General features: G+C 37.8%; 1 protein-coding gene across 1 annotated transcript in view; it reads right to left on the minus strand.

The window, feature by feature from the left end:
• The window catches only part of LOC139938647 (gamma-aminobutyric acid type B receptor subunit 1-like), a 54,130-nt gene that overhangs the window by 20,103 nt on the left and 12,027 nt on the right, over positions 1 to 22,000 (minus strand). The window contains exons 2-3 of the mRNA XM_071934254.1: positions 13,306 to 13,446; positions 12,505 to 12,675 (exon numbers count right to left, since the gene is read on the minus strand). Coding sequence (XP_071790355.1) covers positions 12,505 to 12,675; positions 13,306 to 13,446 — 312 coding nt within the window. The remainder of the gene's footprint in view (positions 1 to 12,504; positions 12,676 to 13,305; positions 13,447 to 22,000) is intronic.

A 22,000-nucleotide genomic window follows, 5' to 3' on the forward strand; every position in this document is an offset into this window, starting at 1 on the left:
TTTGGAGTTTATTTATCACAGAACGTTAACCATACATTGTTTTCTAAACCACAGAAAAGTAATGAACATGTGGGGCTAATATATTAACAAACAGTCTCTTCCATCATGTCACACATTCTATTTGTTGCCTTCCCGTGGAGACATAATATTGTTTTCCTTTGTCCCTGTAGCCATTGGCCGGAGACTGTTTGAGGAAACCTGTGGCTTGGTAATAATTCACTCTGTCTGCCCCCCCCCCACCCCCTCACCCCCCCCCTCCTCACCCCCCCCCCCTCCATTAAAACCCAACTATCCGACCTCCCAAGTCATAAAACAGATCGTTGCGTAAGAACTAATGCCTTGCACTCCTCATACATGTATAACATGCCGGCATTACATTTTACGTAATAATTACTGTTACAGATATGACATCTCACACGTTATGAGAAAGTACAACATCTTACTTGGAATGTTTCTAGGCATACCGTATGTATGGGAAACTTCATGGAAGATGTATGCTGTTCCTCACCACATTCCCCCCCCCCCCCCAACCCCCCTACCCCACATACCACTCATCCAACACCCTTCCCTCTCTCCAGTCCAAATTTTCGTTTAAAACACAGACACGCCTCCAATGGTTTCAGAATAGCCTGTCCCATAAGTGCTCTTCATTTTACAATGATTGCGCCTTAACTATTACAGATATCTGAAACATTGTGAATGTGTACCGGTTTTACTTTTTCTGTTAGTCTTAAGGGGTTTACGTACACTAACAAAGTTGTTTGATGAACCCACGTCCTGGGAAAATATCAATCAGAACTGTCTTCGTGGCTACACTCTCTTCCCTATTCACACAATTTCTCTGCAGGCTACAAGTATGATTTCTCTCTTCTTTTCCAAACAAACAGACTTTGGACAAAACATTCCGTGCGAAACACTACCCCAGTCTTCATCCTCCCCCACGGATACCTTGTTTCTCTCCTTTTCTGTTTTGTTCCCAGTCTCCAGAAGTTAGTAAACATCGAATCACATGCTGATGGAACGTTCAGCCTCACGTGTGATTTAATAAGCAGCACGAGTCGATAAGATAGTCCTTACTCTATGGTTTGGTTAATGGTTAATTTAGGCTGAAAGCAATACACTCAAAATGGCGATTCTCGAACCGGGGTCCAGAATGACAGGTAATTTATGAACTCAGTTACGACGCATTCCTGTGGAAAGTTGGCGAATCCAAGGCAACTGCACAAAGAGCAGCCCGAAGCATTTGTCATTGTTAGAAAAGCACCGCAACAAGATAAAAAAAGGGAATTTAGACCTAAATCACACTGCCACCAATCTCGTCATGTTCAATGTCCATGACCACGCCCCATTTCCGGATGTTCCTAATTGGTGTAAAAACAATTTTTGTTTTATTTTTATAACAGTTTCTATGTTTTAGGGGCTTGAAATTTAAAGGAAAAACGCAAACAGAATTTTACTCTGATTTCACCCGCTATTAGGTGTTACCAGAGACATATAATCTAAAAATTGGGCTCATTCCGATCAAACTTAAATAAGAATCATGAAACATTCTTGCATATAGCGCATATCACAATCACAGAGAAGTCTCTATGTACTTTTAGATGAAAACATAATAATATAATAATATTTATTCGGGCAATCACATTTACAAGCACATGTACATACATTAAACATATTTTAGAAAACAAAGTAAAACAACAGGAGAATTGAAGCAAAGTTTTTATTAGAGTCTTAAATAAATTCACTGTTTGCGCTGGTTTTATGTTTTACTTTTAATATTCCTTTCCAGAGAACAACGTAATCTGCTGTTTTATGTTTGTATAACTTTTTTATCAAATTTTGTATTGTTTACCCTTTTTATTGTAAATTGTTGCAATTCAACATGTGGCTGCTTATGACATTTGTTAATAAACCATTCTATATATATTAGGTTTTTACGTCACCTTTTTCACATGTATACCACAGACTTGCGCAATGACTAATCTACTCTACCAGAATGCACATGACTAATTAGTTTTTAAAAACTCATTAACGTTTTCATCAAAAATTTCCTTTTTATTAAAGTCTATCCTCATGTCAACGCAAAAAAGGAAGGAATGAAGAATATATATGAAGGCTTCCTCCTAATGCATTCGATTACAAATGCATGGAGGAAACAATTATTATAGATAAAATATTAGGCCTAATAGCCTACCCGATAGCACACCACAAATTAGTTTAAAGGCAGTGGACACTATTGGTAATTACTCAACATAATTATTAGCATTGAACCTTACTTGGTGACGAGTAATGGGGAGAGGTTGATAGTATAAAACATTGTGAGAAACGGCTCCCTCTGAAGTGACATGGTTTTCGAGAAAACCGTAATTTTCCACGAATTTGATTTCGAGACCTCAGATTTAAAATTTGAGGTCTCGAAATCAACCATCTAACAGCACACAACTTCGAGTGACAAGGGTATTTTTTCTTTCATTACTGTCTCGCAACTTCGACGACCAATCGAGCTCAAATTTTCACAGGTTTGTTATTTTATGCATATGTTGAGACACTACAACGGAGAAGACTGGTCTTTGACAATTACTAATAGTGTCCACTGTATTAAAAACACTTATTGAAGTTTTCATCAAATAATTTTTTCTTAAGTCATAGCCAACCCTCATGTCATAATTACAAAAAAATGAATGGAGGATAAATAAAGGATTCTTTCCAATGCCTTAGATTACAAATGATTGCATGTAGTTGAATATTATAACTAAAATAATATAAAAAGCAGCCTTCCAAAGATGGAATGAAACAAGATTTTACAAACAAAAAAAGTAATAATAATAAGAAAAAAAACAAGGAAAAACACAACGATTGATATCTACACTGTAGACATAAAGAAGAGAAAACATCTCAAAGAAGGTCAAAAAATGTTTTGTTTTACTTCATGTTGTAAACAGCGCCTTGTCGCTGCTGTCAGCTTCATACTTTGATGCATGATAGTGAAATTTGATTTTAATATTGTACGGTATACTCGCATGGGTTCGTAGATCCAAATAAAGCCATTGTATCAGACACAAAACAAATTGCAATAAATCCTCGACTTGGAAACCTAATTTATTTTTGTTACAATGAGGCGGAGAAACCGCCGTATGATTATCTCGAGGTAGTGTTAAACAGTAATCCACAGCCTTGCATCATTTCCTTCCCGACTGCATTAACCAGTTTATTCTTCGTAATTCGCTCAAATTCGAAATAGAGAAAATTACCCTTGGGAAAAGGGCAGTATTCTCACTTGGTGTATCTCAACATGCATAACATAACAAACACGCACAAAATTTCGCTTAATATTGGTCGTCGAAGTTGCAAGAGAACAATGAAAGAAAAAGTTGTATACTATCAACAGCTCTCCATTGTTCGTTACTAAGTAAGTTTTTATGCTAACAATTGTTTTGTGTTTTATCTAATAGTGTCCAGTGCATTTAAAGGCACTGTACACGTTTAGTAATCAAAATATAGCATACAAACTTACTTGGTATAACGAGCAACGGAGATCAGGGCCCAATTTCATGGCTCTGCTTACCGTAAGCACAGAATCGGCGCTTGCGGAAGCAGGGAATTCTGTGCTTACGGCAAGCGTATTTCACGGGTAGCGGCGAATTTTGGCTCTGCGCGTGCGTACTTCAAGTTACTAGGCAATCTACGTTTACAAGGCTAGCGCAGAAATTCGGCGCTTGCACGTAAGCGGGGATTCGCGATCGTAAGCGCAGAATTCGGCGGTAAGCAGAGCCATGAAATTGGGCCCTGTTGATAGTATAAAACATTGTGAGAAAACGACTCCCTCTGAAGTAACGTAGGCTAGTTTTTGACAAAGAGGTAATTTTCACTAATACAATAAAAGGAAGCCTTTTATTCCTGTCTGAAAGCACACTATTTTGTACTACAAGGGTGTTTTTTCTTACATCATTTTCTTGCAACTTCAATGACCAATTGAGCAAACATTTCCACTCCACAGGTCTGTTATGAGAAGACTGGTCTTTGACAATTACCAATAGTGTCCAGTGTCTTTATAAGACAGTTAATGACTTCGTTGCAGTGTTGTAACCGTTGATTGATACGGGCAATGTACAGTCACGTATAACTCGCCTCAACAGGACCGATATGTACATAGAAGGCGTGGGGGTTATTTCATTAAAGGTACTGGACACAATTGTTAATTACTCAAAATATTTTGAGCATAAAATATTACTAGGTAACGAGCAATGGAGAGATATTGATAGCATAAAGCATTGTGAGAAATGTAAGTAATTTTTGACTAAATTAATTTAATTTAATTCGAGACCTCAGCTGAGGTCTCGAAATCAAGCACACAACCTGTGTGACAAGGGTGTTTTTCTTCCATTATTCTCTTGCAAATTCGACCACCAATATTGAGCTCAAATTTTCACAGGTTTGTTATTTTATGCATATGTTGAGATACACCAAGTGAGAAGACTGGTCTTTGGCAATTACCAAAGGTGTTCAGTGCCTTTAATATTCTTGTATCGTACTGCTTTTTCTTGAAATTTTAAGTCTAAGTGCCTAAATAATGCAATTCATAACTATTTTGAGTAATTACCAAAAGTGTCCACTGACCTTAAGACAGGGTTCATTCATGAATCGTTTCCAAGATTTCTGAGAGTTCAATGACAAAATCAAGATTTTCGTGGCGTCCTTTCGTGAATATTCCAATTGAAACCTTTTTTTATGAGACCAACTATCTTTTCAGTGTCATATAGATTCACTCTTTCAAACCTAAAAACACTTTTAAATATGATTTGTCTATAGGGAAATTTACCTGCCCTCCTTTTCTGTCTCATTTATTGAAACACCAAGAATCTTGTCATTTCAAGCAACCCTTTTCAAATAATTTATAAATTACATATGCCGCGGTCGGGGGAAAGAGAAAAATAAAAGAACTTTACGCAGTTAGTTTCTTTCGCTCTCAAGCGGTCTCAAAATTTACGGGGATGCATTAAAAAAAATTAATTTAATGGCATTATAACATGGTTAAAGGAACACGTTGCCTTGGATCGGTCGAGTTGGTCTTTGAAAAGCGTTTTTAACCGTTTGTTATAAAATTGATATGGTTAGAAAGATGTTGTAAAAGTAGGATACAATGATCTACACAAATATGCCTCAAAATTGCGTGGTTTTCGTTTTACCTCGTCGACTAACACGGTCGGCCATTTATGGGAGTCAAAAAGTTGACTCCCATAAATGGCCGACCGTGTTAATTCGCGACGTAAAATGAAAACCGTGCAATTTTGAGTGATACTTGTGTGGATCATTATATTCTACTTTTAAAACATCTTTCCAACCATATACATTTCATAACAAACGGTTTCAAACGCTTTTTTATAGACCAACTCGTCCGATCCAAGGCAACGTGTTCCTTTAATGGCACTGGGCACGTTTGGTACATGTCAAAGACCAGTGTTTCACTTGGTGTATCCCAACACATGCATAAAACAACCGTGACGCTGTGAAAATTGGCTCATTTGGTCATCGAAACTGTCAGCGAATGAACGGGAAAAAAATTGTTGCACAACTTTGTGTGCTTTCAGATGGATAATCAAGTGATTATCTCTATTTTAAAAACTATGTTACTTCAGAGGGAGCCGTGCCTTACATTGTTTTGGACTATCAATTCTCCATTGTTCGTAACCACCAAGTAAGGTTTTATGCTAACAACTTTAGTGGGAGTAATTACCAATAGTGCCCTGAACATTTAAGACTTAAAAGTGTTCTAGTTACAAAGGGTGGTACACTATTTAATTCAAACTCAAATCGCAAACACAATTAAATCGCAATAATCAAACTTGAATGCTTCAATTTCGGTTCTTCCTTAGACATTTCGACTGAATGATTATAACGATCGCACTTAACTGAGACGCAGCTACTAAAAGATTGCTCCCGGTGCACATAATTTATACGCCGGTGCTTGAAAATTAGTCACGATTTTATGCGCTTAACCTGTATTTATAATCGTGGAATTACTGGAAAAGTGCATAATACGTAAATGCTATAATGCAATGTCGTGATTTTGTGAGCCTGCAGCCGATTTCACGATTGGATTACTCCTACCTCGAGTTAGGAAGAGTAACCCGTCCGAAATAGGATGGGTTCATTTCGTCCTAACGTCTTTAATTTTGGAACTGAACTCTTCCTAAGATTAATCCCAAGTTAGGAAGAGTTTGGTGAAATCGACGGTGGTTAATGATCTTGGCAGTTTTATGCTTCCAGTTAATAAGATTCAATACTTCGAGGTAACAATTGAAGGGGGTATGACTACTTTAAAAGCAGTGGACACTATTGGTAATTACTCAAAATATTTTATAGCATAAAACCTTACTTGGTAACAAGTAATGGGGCGAGGTTGGTAGTATTAAACATTGTGAGAAACGGCTCCCTCTGAAGTGATGTAGTTTTCGAGAAAGAAGTATTTTTTCACGAATTTGATTTCGAGACCTCAGATTTAGAATTTGAGGTCTCGAAATCAAGCATCTGAAAGCACACAACTTCCGGTGACAATGGATATTTTTTCTTTCATTATTATCTCGCAACTTTGACGACCAATGAGCTTAAATTTTCACAGGTTTGATATTTGATGCATACTTTGACAATTACCAATAGTGTCCAGTGAGTTTTACTCACTGGACACTATTGGTAATTGTCAAAGTTAAAAGTTCTCCCCGGGTAACCAACTATATCACCCCATGCCAGAAGATGCAAACAAATTATAATATTCGCATACGAACCCACACACAATATGGAAGCCCCTTAAAAGAACAGGTACAATATAACAATTGAAAAAGGTAAAAATAATATTTTGTTTGAATGACAATTACAAAAGTGCCTTTAACTATCCTAGATTTTAATTTACAAAGGCCTTAGATTTTACTTACACATGCATTGAGTGCTGGTTGTTGAGTACCGGTTCACAATGCCTATTTTTAATATAAATAATGCTATATATTTTTATCTTTTGTATACAGGGCCTGACTTGCAGTGTATGAATTTTTTAGTTTTTTTAATCTTTGTGCGTTGTTTCGTGTGATTTAGATTTAAGATTTTAGATATTGCCTTGGATTTTAATTTACGCAGGCCTTAAATTTTAAGTAACATATGCCTTAGATTTTAACTTACGCAGGCCTCAGATTTTCACTTACGCAGGCTTTACCATTACAAATAGTGCAGTCTCATTTACGCATAGCGCGTCGCACGTCGATCACACCCGGCCCGAAACTGTTGCGCACAACGTATAGGGTTTCAAACTTTACAGACAGTTGGCGAAGAAGTTGTACATTTTAAAATTATTGCTACTTCATATTCTGTTGAAGGCATTATTAGTCAATCATTTCGTGGTGTTTTGATGTTCATATCTTAAAAGAATCCACCCGCTGTAATCAAAATTCAAGTTCATGTCACTTCATGACCCGTGTTACGTTGTAAGTAACGAGGGCGCGCTAGAATGCTTGCTCTATCGTCCCCGATGCGTTGTGTATAAACAACCGTCATGTTCTTCACGAGCACCAGTGAATTTTTGCCACACAAGTACCAGGTACTTCAGATCACACAGAAGATGGTGCCAGCTTTTTTTTCTTCTTTCGTTCAACTAATGCACCCGCTACCCGAAGTTTCAGTACAGGTACCATACACATGACCTACTTGCAATGTGGCGTACGCAAAATGGACCTGCTCCACTCTGCGTGTGGGGGTTTCAACTGAAGTAACATACCGGAGGGGCGGAAACGCGTGCATCAATCCGCTTCATTATTGTATCATTTTGTAATAAAATATTATAATGTCATCAAATTTAGAAGCTGGGGTGTTGTGAGTGACAGTCTTATTTAGCATTTTGTTTAGTCTACATGTTTATCATTATGTTCTGGGGTAAAACAAAATGTACACTAGATATTAAAGAATCACACAATAAATTATATCAATTTCTCCTTTCTTAGAACATGTAAAAATTGGTTTAATCAAGCATCTCTGAAAGTTCATCAAATGGAATTGCTGTAAATAACAAATTTAAAACACTTAAAAAAACTGTACACTATTAAAGAATCCAAAATAAATTTTATTTCAATCAATTTCTCCTTTCTTAGAACATTTAAATTGGTTAAAAAATCAAGCATCTCTGAAAGTTCATTAAATGGAATTGCTGTAAATAACATATTTTTAAAACACTTAAATTCAATTCATGTAATGAAACTGAAACAATAACCTTAATTTACAAATACATGTACTTGTACTCACATAGAACACAAGTAATGATGCTTTTATGTTACACCTTGTTATTTTTACTTATTCAGTTGGACACAAATAATTTTGCGCATTCCTGGTTATTTTTTACATGATTTATCTTCTTTTAAAAAAACTTTTTTTGAAGTTCACTTAGTCAGCTAGGTCACTTGCTGGATTACTTGAGTTTCTATACACAATGTATGTCACATGAGTAAAATTGTAAATCGAAAACACACTTTCTTTGGTAGACCCCGTCCCAGGACAATTGTTCTCTAAAAATAGCTAGTAAGAATATCATGTCATGATGATATCACAGTGAGAATCCAGCCTTTTATATTGGACGTTCCTGAAGACGTTTATTTTAACGAAAATAAATCATGTAAAAATACACAGGAGTGCACAATTTGTATAAATTGTATTAACATAAAAGCATTGACTTTAATATCAGCAAACCTTTATATAGATTCATTGTTGCTTAACAGCATAACATTTAAACCAACTAGCTGTTCTTGCACTACGAACTCTTCTCAGTTCTTATTAACTTAGCTCCTGAGTTGTTGTCAAATTAATGATAATGACACGTCTTTGAATTATGGCCAGTTTTATGGCACTTGGCGCATTTAATGTTGTGTTTTTTTGCAGTTTGATCTGATTTCTGGCAAGCCACAACTTTCTGTTTTGCTTCCTCATTAGCTGGTCTAGTGCCTTGATACCCTGCCAGTGGTTTGTGCTTTTGAAGTAGTCTACTGTCATTAGGTGATTCAGTTTTTCCAGACCTTGTGCATTGAATATAGACAAAGAACCATGTCTTTCTATCAATTCTGCTGCATGTTTCACTAGAAGGTGCATGTATGGCGTTACATGCCTGTAGTGATAAATACCAACAAACATTTCCAGCCAGCGGTTTACACGAACTCTTAGTTCTTCAATTTTTGGACCGTCATTTGTTCCAGTGCAGAACTCATTAAATGATCGCAACAACTCATAAATTTCAAAGAATTCCTGCCAAACGTCAATAATAGGCTGCACCTCTTCTTCAGACATACCTTGAAGTAAGTCTTTAACTCTATGCAAATTCCTGAAAAGTTTTATCTTCTCGGGCCCTGTTAGATCTCGCCACTTAAGCACCTTACTTTCTTTTCCAAGATAAAAAGAAAACCCAGGTATCCCTATGTCTGACAAGAGTTTTTCCAAATCTGCACAATGTGTTGCCTGATTCCTGTCAAACTCTTTTAATGCTCGACTCTGAATGGCATCCAATCTTCGCAACTCAATGATGAGCAAATTGAATAACACATCTGATATCCTCAGAAACATGTGTAAAACGTCAATAATTACTCTGTCAATGGGAATTGTTGCAAATAATGGAGTTCTTGCACAGCAGTATTTGTTTACTTTGGAAGTTTTCTGAGCAAGGCAGGCAATTTCTGCAGTGGTACGAGATGCTGATTCAACAGATAAATTGTGGAGAGTTCCTTTTTCTCGTTTACAGTATATGCAAGGGTACTTAGAATTTGCACTATTGAGGCCACAAACTGTCAGGAGAAACTTATAATCACCACTCAGATAGTAAACAATGGAATACTTAACACCATCCAATATGTACTCAGTAAAACACTCCACAGTTTGTATGATATCAGAGAGCTGGACTTTCAAGCTATCATATTTTTCCAGGTCACAAAGAATGGCTAATGGATGATGACTATGAGGCGAGTTAGGGTCCTCATCATTAAGAACAGTGAAAGTTACATTAACAAAGTGAATGTGTTTTCCCACGAATGTTCCGTCCCCTGTCAGTTTCACATGGATGTCACTGTGTTCAGCGTCAATTTTTTTGCACCTTGCCAAATCTTCAATTTTCAACTTAAGCAGTTCTTCAAGACTTCTCTGAATCCCTGGCTTGTCTGATGGTGTTTTTGTTACAGACAGATTCTTTCCAATTTGTTTGCCTTGCTTTTTCACAGCACATAACCTTGGTAAATTTGAGATTTTAGCAAGGGCATTAAATGCTTCATCAGAAATGTTATAAGAATCCTTAACCAGAACTGCAAGGTTAATCTTTTCTAGATTTTTTTCTGATAGCTTGGAGGAATTTGATGCTTCGTTTTTCTCCGCAGTGTCAACAACAGTAAATGTTTCAAATTCTTTAGTGTTACTGTTTTTCACTTGAACAGTGTGAGCTTCGTAACCATGCAGTCCAAGAAATTTCAATACTGCTGCGCAATGATCTTTAAGTCTAGATTTGACTTTAAATTGCTGACTTCGACTGTAAGAACTTATATCTCTAGCTTTGAACCGTTTATGTGAGAGGCTTCTTCTAGCAAGTCTTGTAATTTCTCTGTTCCTGTTTTCTCTTTTAAGCTTTTTTGCTTGACTTTTCAATGTTTTGACTTTGTTTACAAGTGCATGTCCTGCCAACTCAGTTGACAGGACATGGATCTTCCAAAATGAGGTTTGATCACACCAATTCTTGAATGATTTTTTTGCTCCACTACCTGACCAGGATTTTTTCCAGCGTTTAATCAAATTTGAAACCAAACACCTGATTCGACTCTGTAAACGGGATGAAAATATTAACTCAACTGAATGTGTCTTACATATAATTTCAAATACTTCGAATGACAAACTTGTCAAAGATTTGTTCAAATAATTTGCTCTAACAAAATCAAAAATTATAGGAATATTGACATTCAGTTCAAGTGACGGGTGAATACTTGCTGGCATATGGCTGGCATTTCAAAACAAACTACTACATATGCATTGTACCGGTGTATCTTTTGGCGTCTCCTCGTACAAAACCGAAGGTCAAAAAGTGGCCACGATGGATCTGATGCTCATGAAGCTCACCATCCCATCCTTTTACGAACTCCAGCAGTGGACGATGTTTTGTCAAACTTAACTCAATTGTATTGTCAGTCACAAAACAATAATCGCCTAGCTTGTTCAGGCAACGAGTATCCCAGTCCTTGTCGAATATACCACTTAAAACAGTATTTGAAATTCGAATTCTTCTGCGTTTCTCTCCAAACAAATGCTCAAACACATCAGGATCACAATCCACGTACAAAACTACCTTTGGATCGTTCTTTCGGCTTGAGTCCAACTTGTGCTTGATTTCCACTTGAAGATTTTTGCAGAACACAGATGCTTTGATGTCAACAGGAGTTTCTGCCACTCTCTGGGAACTTCGAAGAACGACGTCAGATTTGCCAATCCACTGGTCCCAAGCCTTTGAGTAACCAATGAAGTGAATACGGTACTCTGTTGCGCTTTCTTCTGTGATCTGAAATAAATTCATGTCAATATGAAAAATGAGGTATTTGTTACATGAAGTTTATAGTAAAGAAAACACTGATCTGGCCTCCTTACTACTTTTGTTGTGCCTGGGCCTGAGTAAGGCTAAGTGTTTTCAAAATTTATCTTAATTTCAGATATTTCAGAAAAAAAGAGAGAAAAAACAATAGGCCTAATTAATAATAAACAACAAACATATGAAATAAAAGCATAATAACACTAACAGTAGATTCTAAAGATTTGAACATTTTGTCCAACAGATAATTATTAAATCTGCTTTTTTTTTGCTTAAATTAAAAACAAAACAAGTCACAACAACCGACATGCAACTGCTTACACAGCCGGCAGCCAGTCACACAAACAACGTCCCTCTCTTTCTGAACAACCTACCCCTGTGCAAAAATGGTCCGTTCCACAAACTTTTGAGCGTTGTCAAGCTTGCTGTGTGTGTGTATTAAGCGTGCCCTGAAACCATAATTTCTAGCAATTTTTAACGAAAGAAATACACAAAATTACAAACCTCTATATCAAAAACTTCTGTTGGCCGCCACTTCACTGTATTCCTCTGCCGTCGAATTCCTTTTAATTCAGGTAAACTGTTCAAGTTTCGATAAAAACCCGGATAGTATTTAGACCGAATTTTGCGAGTGCTTCGCGGCATGTACGCCATTGGAGAGAAGCGCGGTTTCGAGCACTCATAAACTTGCCACTGACACACACTGGGTTTCTGCCCTCGCGCGCTTATCAGAAGTCACGCTGCACGCGCACCGTGCGAAATTGAGAAGCGACTTAGTAAAGTTGAATACTGACGGTCAATGTGAGACTCGGCGTGTGCAAACAATTTGTAATGCAGATTTTATAAACACATTTCTTATAGATTGTAAAGAACACGGGCCTTAGATTCTAACTAACACAGGCCTTAAATGGTTTTGAACTTACCAGAGTGAACAAGCTGACGGACTCGTGCAGCGTGGCCACTTTCCGCCAGTTGAACTCTCGGAAGAGGGCAATCTTGAAGATGTTGTGCATCGACAGTGTCGAGATGAGACGGAAGAATCGGGGGTAAGTTTCACGCTGTGAGAGTTTGGGAGACGTTGACGTGAAAGAGATCTTGTTTTTTGTGGAGAAAGTACAACAAGTAGAGAGATTTTGTTTAGACACTGGGGGTGGGTTTCGCAAAGAGTTAAGACTCACGGTTTTATCTCGAGTTAGGACGAGTTTGGACAAGCCTTAAGTTTTTAAGTAACTTATAGGACAAGTCCGAAGTTAGAACAAACTCTGTGAAATATACCCCTGTGCCAAATTTCAAAAAGCTTTTGAGGAGAAAATACTTAGCGGCAAGGTTTCTTTGCTAAGCAAAAAAGTAGTGGGGTACCAGTCACAACAGTGACTTAATTAATGTTGGCTGGTGACCTGTTTTTGATAAAAGTAATACTTTTCTGTGCTTAGCAAGTTTGTGTGCTTACAGGTTTTATGACATTTGGTCCAGAGAGAATTTGACATTTTACGGTGAAATTGTTGAATAATTATTGTGTCGGTGTTGACAGAATCTGTGTTAATGTTACTGCAATGATTTCTCACTGTATCCCGCCGATACACATACAAATGCAAGCCACTATTGAAACGCAGATAACTATAGGCGAAATATAATCACTTCTTAGCAATTTGATCCAATAAAATCATTGGGGCCCGTAAGACCAGTGCCTGGGCTTTAGGGGACCAGTCTATTTCTCGACAAACCTGTATGAGATTCCAATGATGTGAAGCCTGTGCTGTGGGTTCAGTCGCCGTGGAACAGCCACCGCCTAAGATCATCATCTTTGTAGTCGATCTATTGTACAGCTCTCTGTACATTGCGTCCGTTGCTTTCCCGCCATCGCACTGTAATTTAAATGTATTTGCAAGATTAAAAAGGTTGAAAAACATCATGATGGAAGCCGCGTTTGACTTATACGGAGTGTAGGTATTTTGCTGGAAATATTTTGGAGCAACTTTTGGCAAAAATCAGTTTTCTCACAACATAATTATGCATGAAATACAAAATCTGTGAAATTTTTGACTCAGTTTGTCATTGAAGTTGCGAAGGGAGTGGAATAATGAATGAAAATACACACCTGTTGCACAATTTGTGTGCTTTTATAATGTCTAAAAAAGGCTCCACACTCAGAAAAATATTTACACAAGTTGTGTAAAAAAAAAAACATGTTTTAGAGGCAGGGGGTGAACCTGCTAACAGTTAGGTAAACTTTTACCAGTTCGTTGCAGGGTAAAACTTACACAACAAAGACTTACAAACTTACTTCGTTTAGGAGTAAACATATTTACCTAAATTTTAAGTAAACGCTAGATATGTAAAATATTACACATTGATTGTGTAAACCTTACACTTTTATTACATGTAAAACTATTCCGCGTTACCCTTTTAATGGGTAAAAACTTTGATTTACCTTATAGCTGTGTAATTATTATTATTTTACCGTTCGTTTAGGTAAAATGTTTACTTGGATTGTTTGTAGTCGTACAAAATTACATCTTTTTACCGTTGTACGTACCCTTTTCCCGTCTGAACGTTTGAGTTTGTTCAAACACGACCCTAAGGCCTTACTGCCTGTTCGTGCTCGTCGAGCAAAAGTTACAAGCATGGGGATTTTGCTCCTTGATGGACGTATTGGAAGGTGAGTTTCTCAAAAAATTGCGATCTTCAGTCATTATACAGACACTGATGTGTGTCGTATTATTATTTGTTAGTTTTTACAACCATTTCGGCCTACATGTTTGCCATAAACTTGAACATGTCTGCAGCGCTATAAAGTGAGCATGTTTTGTAACGTGTTGCAACATGTTGTCTTGCTATATCGGCACTATAGCGCTGTATACATCTTCAAGTTCATGGCAAACATGTAGGCCAAATTTTAATGGTTGTAAAACTAAAAAAAAAAAAAATACGACACGCATCAGTAGATATGGCTGTAGATCGTAACAACTTTTGAGAAACTCACCTTTTAATACGTCCACCTAGGGGCACAAATCCCCATTCTTGTAACTTTTGGCTCGACGAGCACGAACGACATGACTGCATAGACCTTATCGCAACTACCAATGCGCAAGCGCAGACTGTTGAATGAGGTGCATTGTGGGATATATATGGATCAAATTTGGATACCAGCAAGACCACAATGCACCTAATTCCAAGCTTTACGCGCGCGCCCCGGTATTTGCGATAAGGTCTATGGACTGAGACGTTAGCAACTTGTCACGCAGACACGCGCGTGCGCACACGCGGGAAAAAAAACCATAACTTGCATGTAAACACCGGATTCTTTTCACAGTTCCTTGTAAGACCTACCAATGCCATGTAAAGTTTCTCTTTACTTCGGTAAATCTTACATAACTTTGATTAACTGCAAAACTTACTCTCAAAACATGTATATTTTTTTTACATTACAAATCAGTATATATCTTTTGGCAGTGTTTTACTTAAGTTAGGTAGTTTCTTACATATCTTTTTTTACAAAACATCTTTTTACCATTTGTTTTCTGAGTGCAGGTCTGAAGTCGTGTATTATTTGGTCAGACCAAAAGGGCAATATGAGGTCTAGCCTCATTGTTTACACGCTTTTACAAAACTGGTTGTTGAAAGCTAGTGTATAGCCGGCCGTGTTCGTATTTTATTTTTATTTGTAAAGTGAAGGTGTTAATGAGACAATGTTAATGTGGGGTAATTAGAAAATTATTTGAGTCAGAATGGTCTATGTCTGATGCTTTTGCCGATTAAAAAAATAACTGCCTTCTCCCCCAAAATGTATTACACGCTAAACTGACGCAAAGAAGTCTAAAGGTGTGGATTTTATTTTTATGACGTCACGCAGGTTCGTTTTAGTCTAAAAGCCTACTGGTTATATTCTTGTTAGATATAGGTTTTCTCGGTCAAATTCGGCAAATGAGCAGTCCATTTCATTTTCATGCGTTCGAATTACAGCTGTTTTGATATCCAGTTGTTACTGCGTTTCAAATTCAGAATTCGGCCATTCAATTTCGTGAGTCGAGTCAAACATCTTTAGCACTCTGTTCAATTAAGCGTACCGTCATTCTTTTTCGTGACACACACGCCTCAAGAAGCGTCTGCGAATTTGAATGCTGCTTTAATGAAGTGTTAAATTGAATGATTATTATTTGTTAAATCGACTGACGCAACATTACATGTGACTAATCATAAAACTAAATCGAATAACTCTTTTCAGAAGCATTTGATTTCACGCAAATTAGAATAGCTTGGTGGTTTAGTTGGTTGCTCATTTGCAGAAACTGATCGAGAAAAACCTATATTATATCTAAAATAATCATAATCTAATAACGTTCTTTTTAGTTTATTTGCTTTGTCTGTCAATAGAACAAAAGTAACATTACGGTGTGCTTCACGTTTTCCTTCATATAAATCATTGACTCCACATGTATGTCTACATTAATTTTTGGTAAATCAAATAGTGTGATATGTATTGAAATAAATGTTTACTGTCTGTGACGGAAAGATGTCACAAAAAGATGTAATACATTTCAAAAAAAATATAACCCCACCTACGCTTGTACATCGCTGTACGCAGGCATTGCTCATTCAGCTCTTTCACTGTTTTCTATCACACAACTTTCCAATTAACCTTGTTAGAATGTAATGTGGTTAAATGGTTTTTGCATGCCCCCCCCCCCCCACATCCAACCATCAACCTCAAAAATAACCGAGATCGCTCGTGAGTAAAATGAGCTAACTGCGTCAAGTTCTCAAATCTCTCGTATCTTTTCCTTTTTTCCCACCAACGCGGCATACCTAAATTAAATAGGTTAATCAAAATGGGGAGTGCTTGAAAGGGCAAGATTCTTGTTGGTTTGGAAGACGAAAAAGGAGGGCAGAGGAGATTTCCCTAAACAAATTATTTGAAAGAGTTTTTTAATTAAAGGAATCCGTTGCCTTGGATCGGTCGAGTTGGTCTTTAAAAAACGTTTGTAACCATTTGTTATAAAATGCATAAGTAGAATACAATGATCCGCACAAATGTGCTTTGAAATTGCGTGGTTTTCCTGTTACTTCACGAACTAACACGGTCGGCCATTTATGGGAGTCAAAAATTTGACTCCCATAAATGGCCGACCGTGTTAGTCGACGAGGTAAAAAGAAAACTACGCAATTCGAGTGATACTTGTGTGGATAATTGTATTCTACTTTTCAAATATCTTTCCAACCATATGCATTTTATAACAAACGGTTACGGTTACAAACGCTTTATTAAAGACCAATTCGTCCGATCCAAGGCAACGTGTTCCTTTAACAACGTGTTTCTTTAACGAAAGATCGAATTAATGTCATACGACAATGATTTGGACTTGAATTAAAATTTAATAATAAATACAGACATGTGCAAGGCGCCTAAAGCAGAAGCCTCATAAGCGCATACAGATAACAAAAGAAATATACAATGAGTGAAAGTAGATTTAACTTCACCTTATTATCCCCCATGGGAAATTCATTTTGGCCTTTACATCAAACTTACAAAAATTGCAAAACTACAAGCCACAGTACTCTATATAAAAAATATAAAGGCTGTAAGCAGATTACAAATAAGCAGCTTTGAACAAATGAGCTTATATATATACAACAGGGACTGAAAGACACTGGACACTATTGGTAATTGTCAAAGACCAGTCTTTTCACTTGCTGTATCTCAACATATGCATATGCTGGCCGGAGTGGAGCCCACTCCGGCCAGGTTTGTTGAAATTTAGCGACTCTGTAAGGTATTGTGGAAGTACGTTAGAGAGTGCTTTGTGCATCTTCACTGATGTTTTGAACGTGATGCGTTGTTTAACTGGTAACCAGTGTAATTGTTTGAGAAGAGTGGATGCGTGTGTGTATTTGGGTTGCAAGAAAATGATACGTGCAACATTGTTTTGGAGCCTTTGTAGACGGTCAATGTCAGCTTGCTTAATATAATACCATTGAGGAGAGAGTTACAATAATCCAGTCTAGACAACACAAGGGCCCTGGCAGCAGCGTGGCATGTGTTTGTGTCAATATATTTGCGTATTTGGAGATGTTTCTGATGTGATAGTTGATGGACTTGCATGTACGTGTGACGTGTGTGCTCATTGTCATGGAGCTGTCGAAAAAGACGCCTAAATTTCGCGCTGTTTGAGATGGCTTAAATGTTGTGTTGTTCACGTTCACAGTCAAGAGGCTGAGAACTTTCTGGTGATGAGGAGAAGCAGCAATGAAAAATTCAGTTTTGTCTTTGTTCAGAAGAAGTTTGTTTGCGATTAACCAGTTTTGAACATCGGTGATGCAGTTTGACAATCTGAAAAGAGCACATTCTGCGTCGTTGGGAATGGATGGGTCGAAATCCATATTGGATATCATCAGCATATGTATGGTATTTGATGCTGTGTTGGCAAAAAATATCACCCACAGGGCTTAAGTACATGGTAAAGGTAAGAGGACCAATAACAGAGCCCTGTGGGACGCCCAAGTGAATGTGGCTCACATCAGAGTCAGCCCCAGAAACTGTGACATGACTCGTCCTGTCGTGGAAGTAGGATGTGAACCACTTCAGGGCAGTAATTGTCATGGTCTATTACTTCTTTCTCGAAATCTACGTTCCTTCAGAGTGAGGCCGTTTCTCACAATGTTTTATACTATCAACCTCTCCCCATTCTCGTCACCAAGTAAGGTTTTATGCGAACAATAATTTTAAATAAAAATTACGAATAGCGTCCACTGCCTTTAAGGAGATTGGACGAGAAAGTGAAGATTCGTGGATAGAATGTACGGGCCGAAGGCGAGTATCCTGTTGTCACGAACCTTCACTTTAGAGTATATTCTCCAACTTAAACTATTTCCCACAATCTTTGTACTTTGTCAAACGACGTTTGGTCAAATATTTTGCAAAATTTATGAATTATTATAGTGCTTGGATAATATACCTCGACTTCGTCTCGGTAAAATTATCAAGAATCAGGCCTCGTTGGAATTAAACCACTAGTTGAATAGCCTTGATCAAGGCGCTACAGCCAGCCGCGATCTGCAAAATCCCAGTCCCCATCACTGAATTCCACCAGTGCACCCCCATACATAACACAGTGCATATAATACGTATACAGCGTATGTACACACATACCTACTGTACATGTACATGTACCAGCTGTATACGGTACACTTACGGTACATGGGTACTTGTTAAGTAGCGCCTTGATGGTTTTGTATCTGCCAAAATTTAGGGCGGAGCTCATTATGCTAATGTTTACTAACAACCCGTTCTCATTGGTTGTTGGTTGACCTATAACCTCTCGCTGCGATGTCAATCACAACGTTCTGCAAGCACTCGCACACACGTGCTCGTCGACGTAATTGTAAACAAACCGTGGTTGTAGTTGCAATGGCGGCGGGCGAGGGAGAAATCCCTACTAGTAAAACAAAACAGTAAGTCGCTGGAAATCAGTGGTGTATAATTTGCAACACAACTACAGAAACTTTCAACAAAATATAACAACCGCGTTTAATGCATCAATCATGGGTTTAGAAATAGAAGGAAGAAAATTAGAACATGTGAAATGTGTTTGAGAAAGGTTAAAAAAGTATCCAGGTGTCATGGGTTTCCGGCAAAATGGCTACTTGGTAAGAATTCTTAGGTGTTGGGCATATGACAGTACAACACACCCCATCCCCTTGAAGCACAAACACAGACCAGATGAGATAAGAAACCCAGCTGTTTATTTTGTCTTAAAGGAACACATTGCCTTGGATCGGACGAGTTGGTCAAAACAAAAGCGTTTGTAACCGTTTTTTATAAAATGCATATGGTTGGAAAGATGTTTTAAAAGTAGAATACAATGATCCACACAAGTTTGCCTCGAAATTGCGTGGTTTTCCTTCTACTGTGCGAACTAACATGGTCGGCCATTTATGGGAGTCAAAATTTTGACCCCCATAAATGGCCGACGTGTTAGTCGACGAGTTAAAAGGAAAACCACGCAGGTTCGAGGCATGTTTGTGTGGATCATTGTATTCTACTTTTTCAATATCTTTCTACCCATATGCATTTTATAAAAAACGGTTACAAACGCTTTTCAAAGACCAACTCGACCGATCCAAGGCAACGTGTTCCTTTAATGTAGACATTTATTATTTATTACGTTTCTCGCGGTAAATCAAAGTTGGGGATCGAAAATATGTGTTGTCGAAAACATACCAGACGGTAGAAGATGGCGTGTGGCTGAACATGTGGCTGAACAACAACTACAAGTAAAGTTCAATTTCATAAACTAACTCTTGCCATACTACTAGTACTACACTACAACGTTACACTTAGAGTACAGCAGCTTTCAATTCAGGGACAAATCTACCAGCTACGTTGTAATTATGTAATTATGATGATAGTCCTCGTGTTGTAATGAAACGCAAGACAACGGAAGTTGTTCGAAGTTGTTCAACACCATTACCGACCGGGCGAGTCTTGTCCGGGTCACCCGTCCGGCAGCGCATTCAGACCCCTTACAATCATAGCTAATAATTATACACACCACGCTCCCGACACTGCTATAAAAAGCACGTATTACAGTACATGTCCATACAGCTAGCGTACAGCGTACACACACACACACGCATGCATGCATGGACGTGGCATGATTGCTTGCAGTAATACGTCATTCTCAATCGCGCCTGTGATTGGCCAATGTTTAGAATGACACGCCCACATCATGAATACCCTTTTATCGGAATTCCGATAAAGCTTTACAAACCCATCAAGGCTGTTGTTTGAGCCACGTGTGCGAGGTTGAAAGTAGAAAGACACGACCGTACTCACGACTACGCTATACTGTTCTCGCTGTACAATGTATGGTAATGTACATTTGTGTATGCACTGCATGCGTGTGCAGCGAACCGGGCCGGGGAACAGTACGTCAACAGCCTTGATCAAGGCTACTAGTTGAAAACCTTTTCAGCACACATTGATTCCCTTAGTTAAAACTGGTCTATTGTACAGAGAAGCCTTACTCTCTCATTTTGTCTTGTTCGTGTTTTTAGATAAAGAAGGTTCAAGGACAGGATTAAGTTCGCAAGACTAGTCAATCAATCAAGGATTTTAGTTGGCCTTCAGCAAGAGTATCCAGGGTATATAAAGCTCCAAAGTACTAAAGAAATCTAAGTTACCTCATTTCTAAAGAAAAACAAAACATACTTCATACAGACGCCTCTGGAAATAGGGCCTTGTGCTATTTTGGAAAAAGATAATCTGGTTTTCATGTTTTGATCTGTAGTTCGAATTCGTTTTCGGAACAAAATAATTATCTCCAATGTACAAAAGAAATTTAAAGAACTTCATTTCTAAACACAGACGCCTTTACTTTGATGTACACTAGAAATAGGGCCTTGTGCTACTTGGAAAAACATCCTCTGTTTTTCATGTTTTTATTTAAATTAGGATTCGTTTTCGAAACAAAGTGTTGGTGTTAATTTTCCTTTAATCCACTGTTAGTTAAAGTTTGTGGTACTGAACGTGTTCGGTTAAAAAAAGCTAAATTGGAATGTACATCTCCACAGCTCGACAAAAATCTCTAATGTCCTATATAGTTGAATCTATTCTTTCTGTATCAGACCTTCCACTATTATGCCAACTTCCAGACCAAAGAATGGTCGGAACACGGCATTATGACAGCTCATTTGTTCAGGCAACTATATTGTAGGGGGTATACACTGCTCAAAACAGGGGTGTTAACATTTTTACATCATGGGTGTCGCAGAAGCGTTTAAAAAAATACACATGTGACAACACCCGTGGTGTTAAACACCGCCGTTTTTGCAGTCTACCTTGTGAACAGTTGGAGCTATGAGCTGTCAAGGGTTTGGCTCGGATCCCAACTGACAAATTGCCCTCTTGATATTTTGTACGAGTTTTACTAATTTTGAATGTATTTTAAAAAGTTGTACCATTTAGTAATACTGAACGTTTGTATTGTGTTTGTCAATCCATTTTAATGTCCATAGTGAGGGATTTTTAAGCTGTTACATATAGGTCTCGAGTTCGAATCCCACCTGAGTAATATGCCTGTGATTTTATTTTGTCCACAGAGCTCGGGAAAGAACTGAGTATGTTCCAATACACATCGATGTATATGGGCAAAACCAAAATTAATATATATTGTTGTTATGCAAGTCGCCTAAAACAAGGTTTAAAGCCACTCTAGGTAAAGGGCTAGAAGAAAGAAAAGATAGACATGCAGAACCTCAGTTGAGCTGAAGGTAGGAATTGATATTCCTCTTAAAAGATGGAATATACTTTATCCCCGATGCAAATTTCCATCTATTTTAAGAATATCTATCCAATGTATAGTGTGAGACATGTTGGTCTATTTATAGGGAGTCATCAGAAGTTTTCGGAGTAGAGTCAGT

This window comes from Asterias amurensis, chromosome 6, assembly GCF_032118995.1.
Source record: "Asterias amurensis chromosome 6, ASM3211899v1".
NCBI classification, from domain to species: Eukaryota; Metazoa; Echinodermata; class Asteroidea; order Forcipulatida; family Asteriidae; genus Asterias; species Asterias amurensis.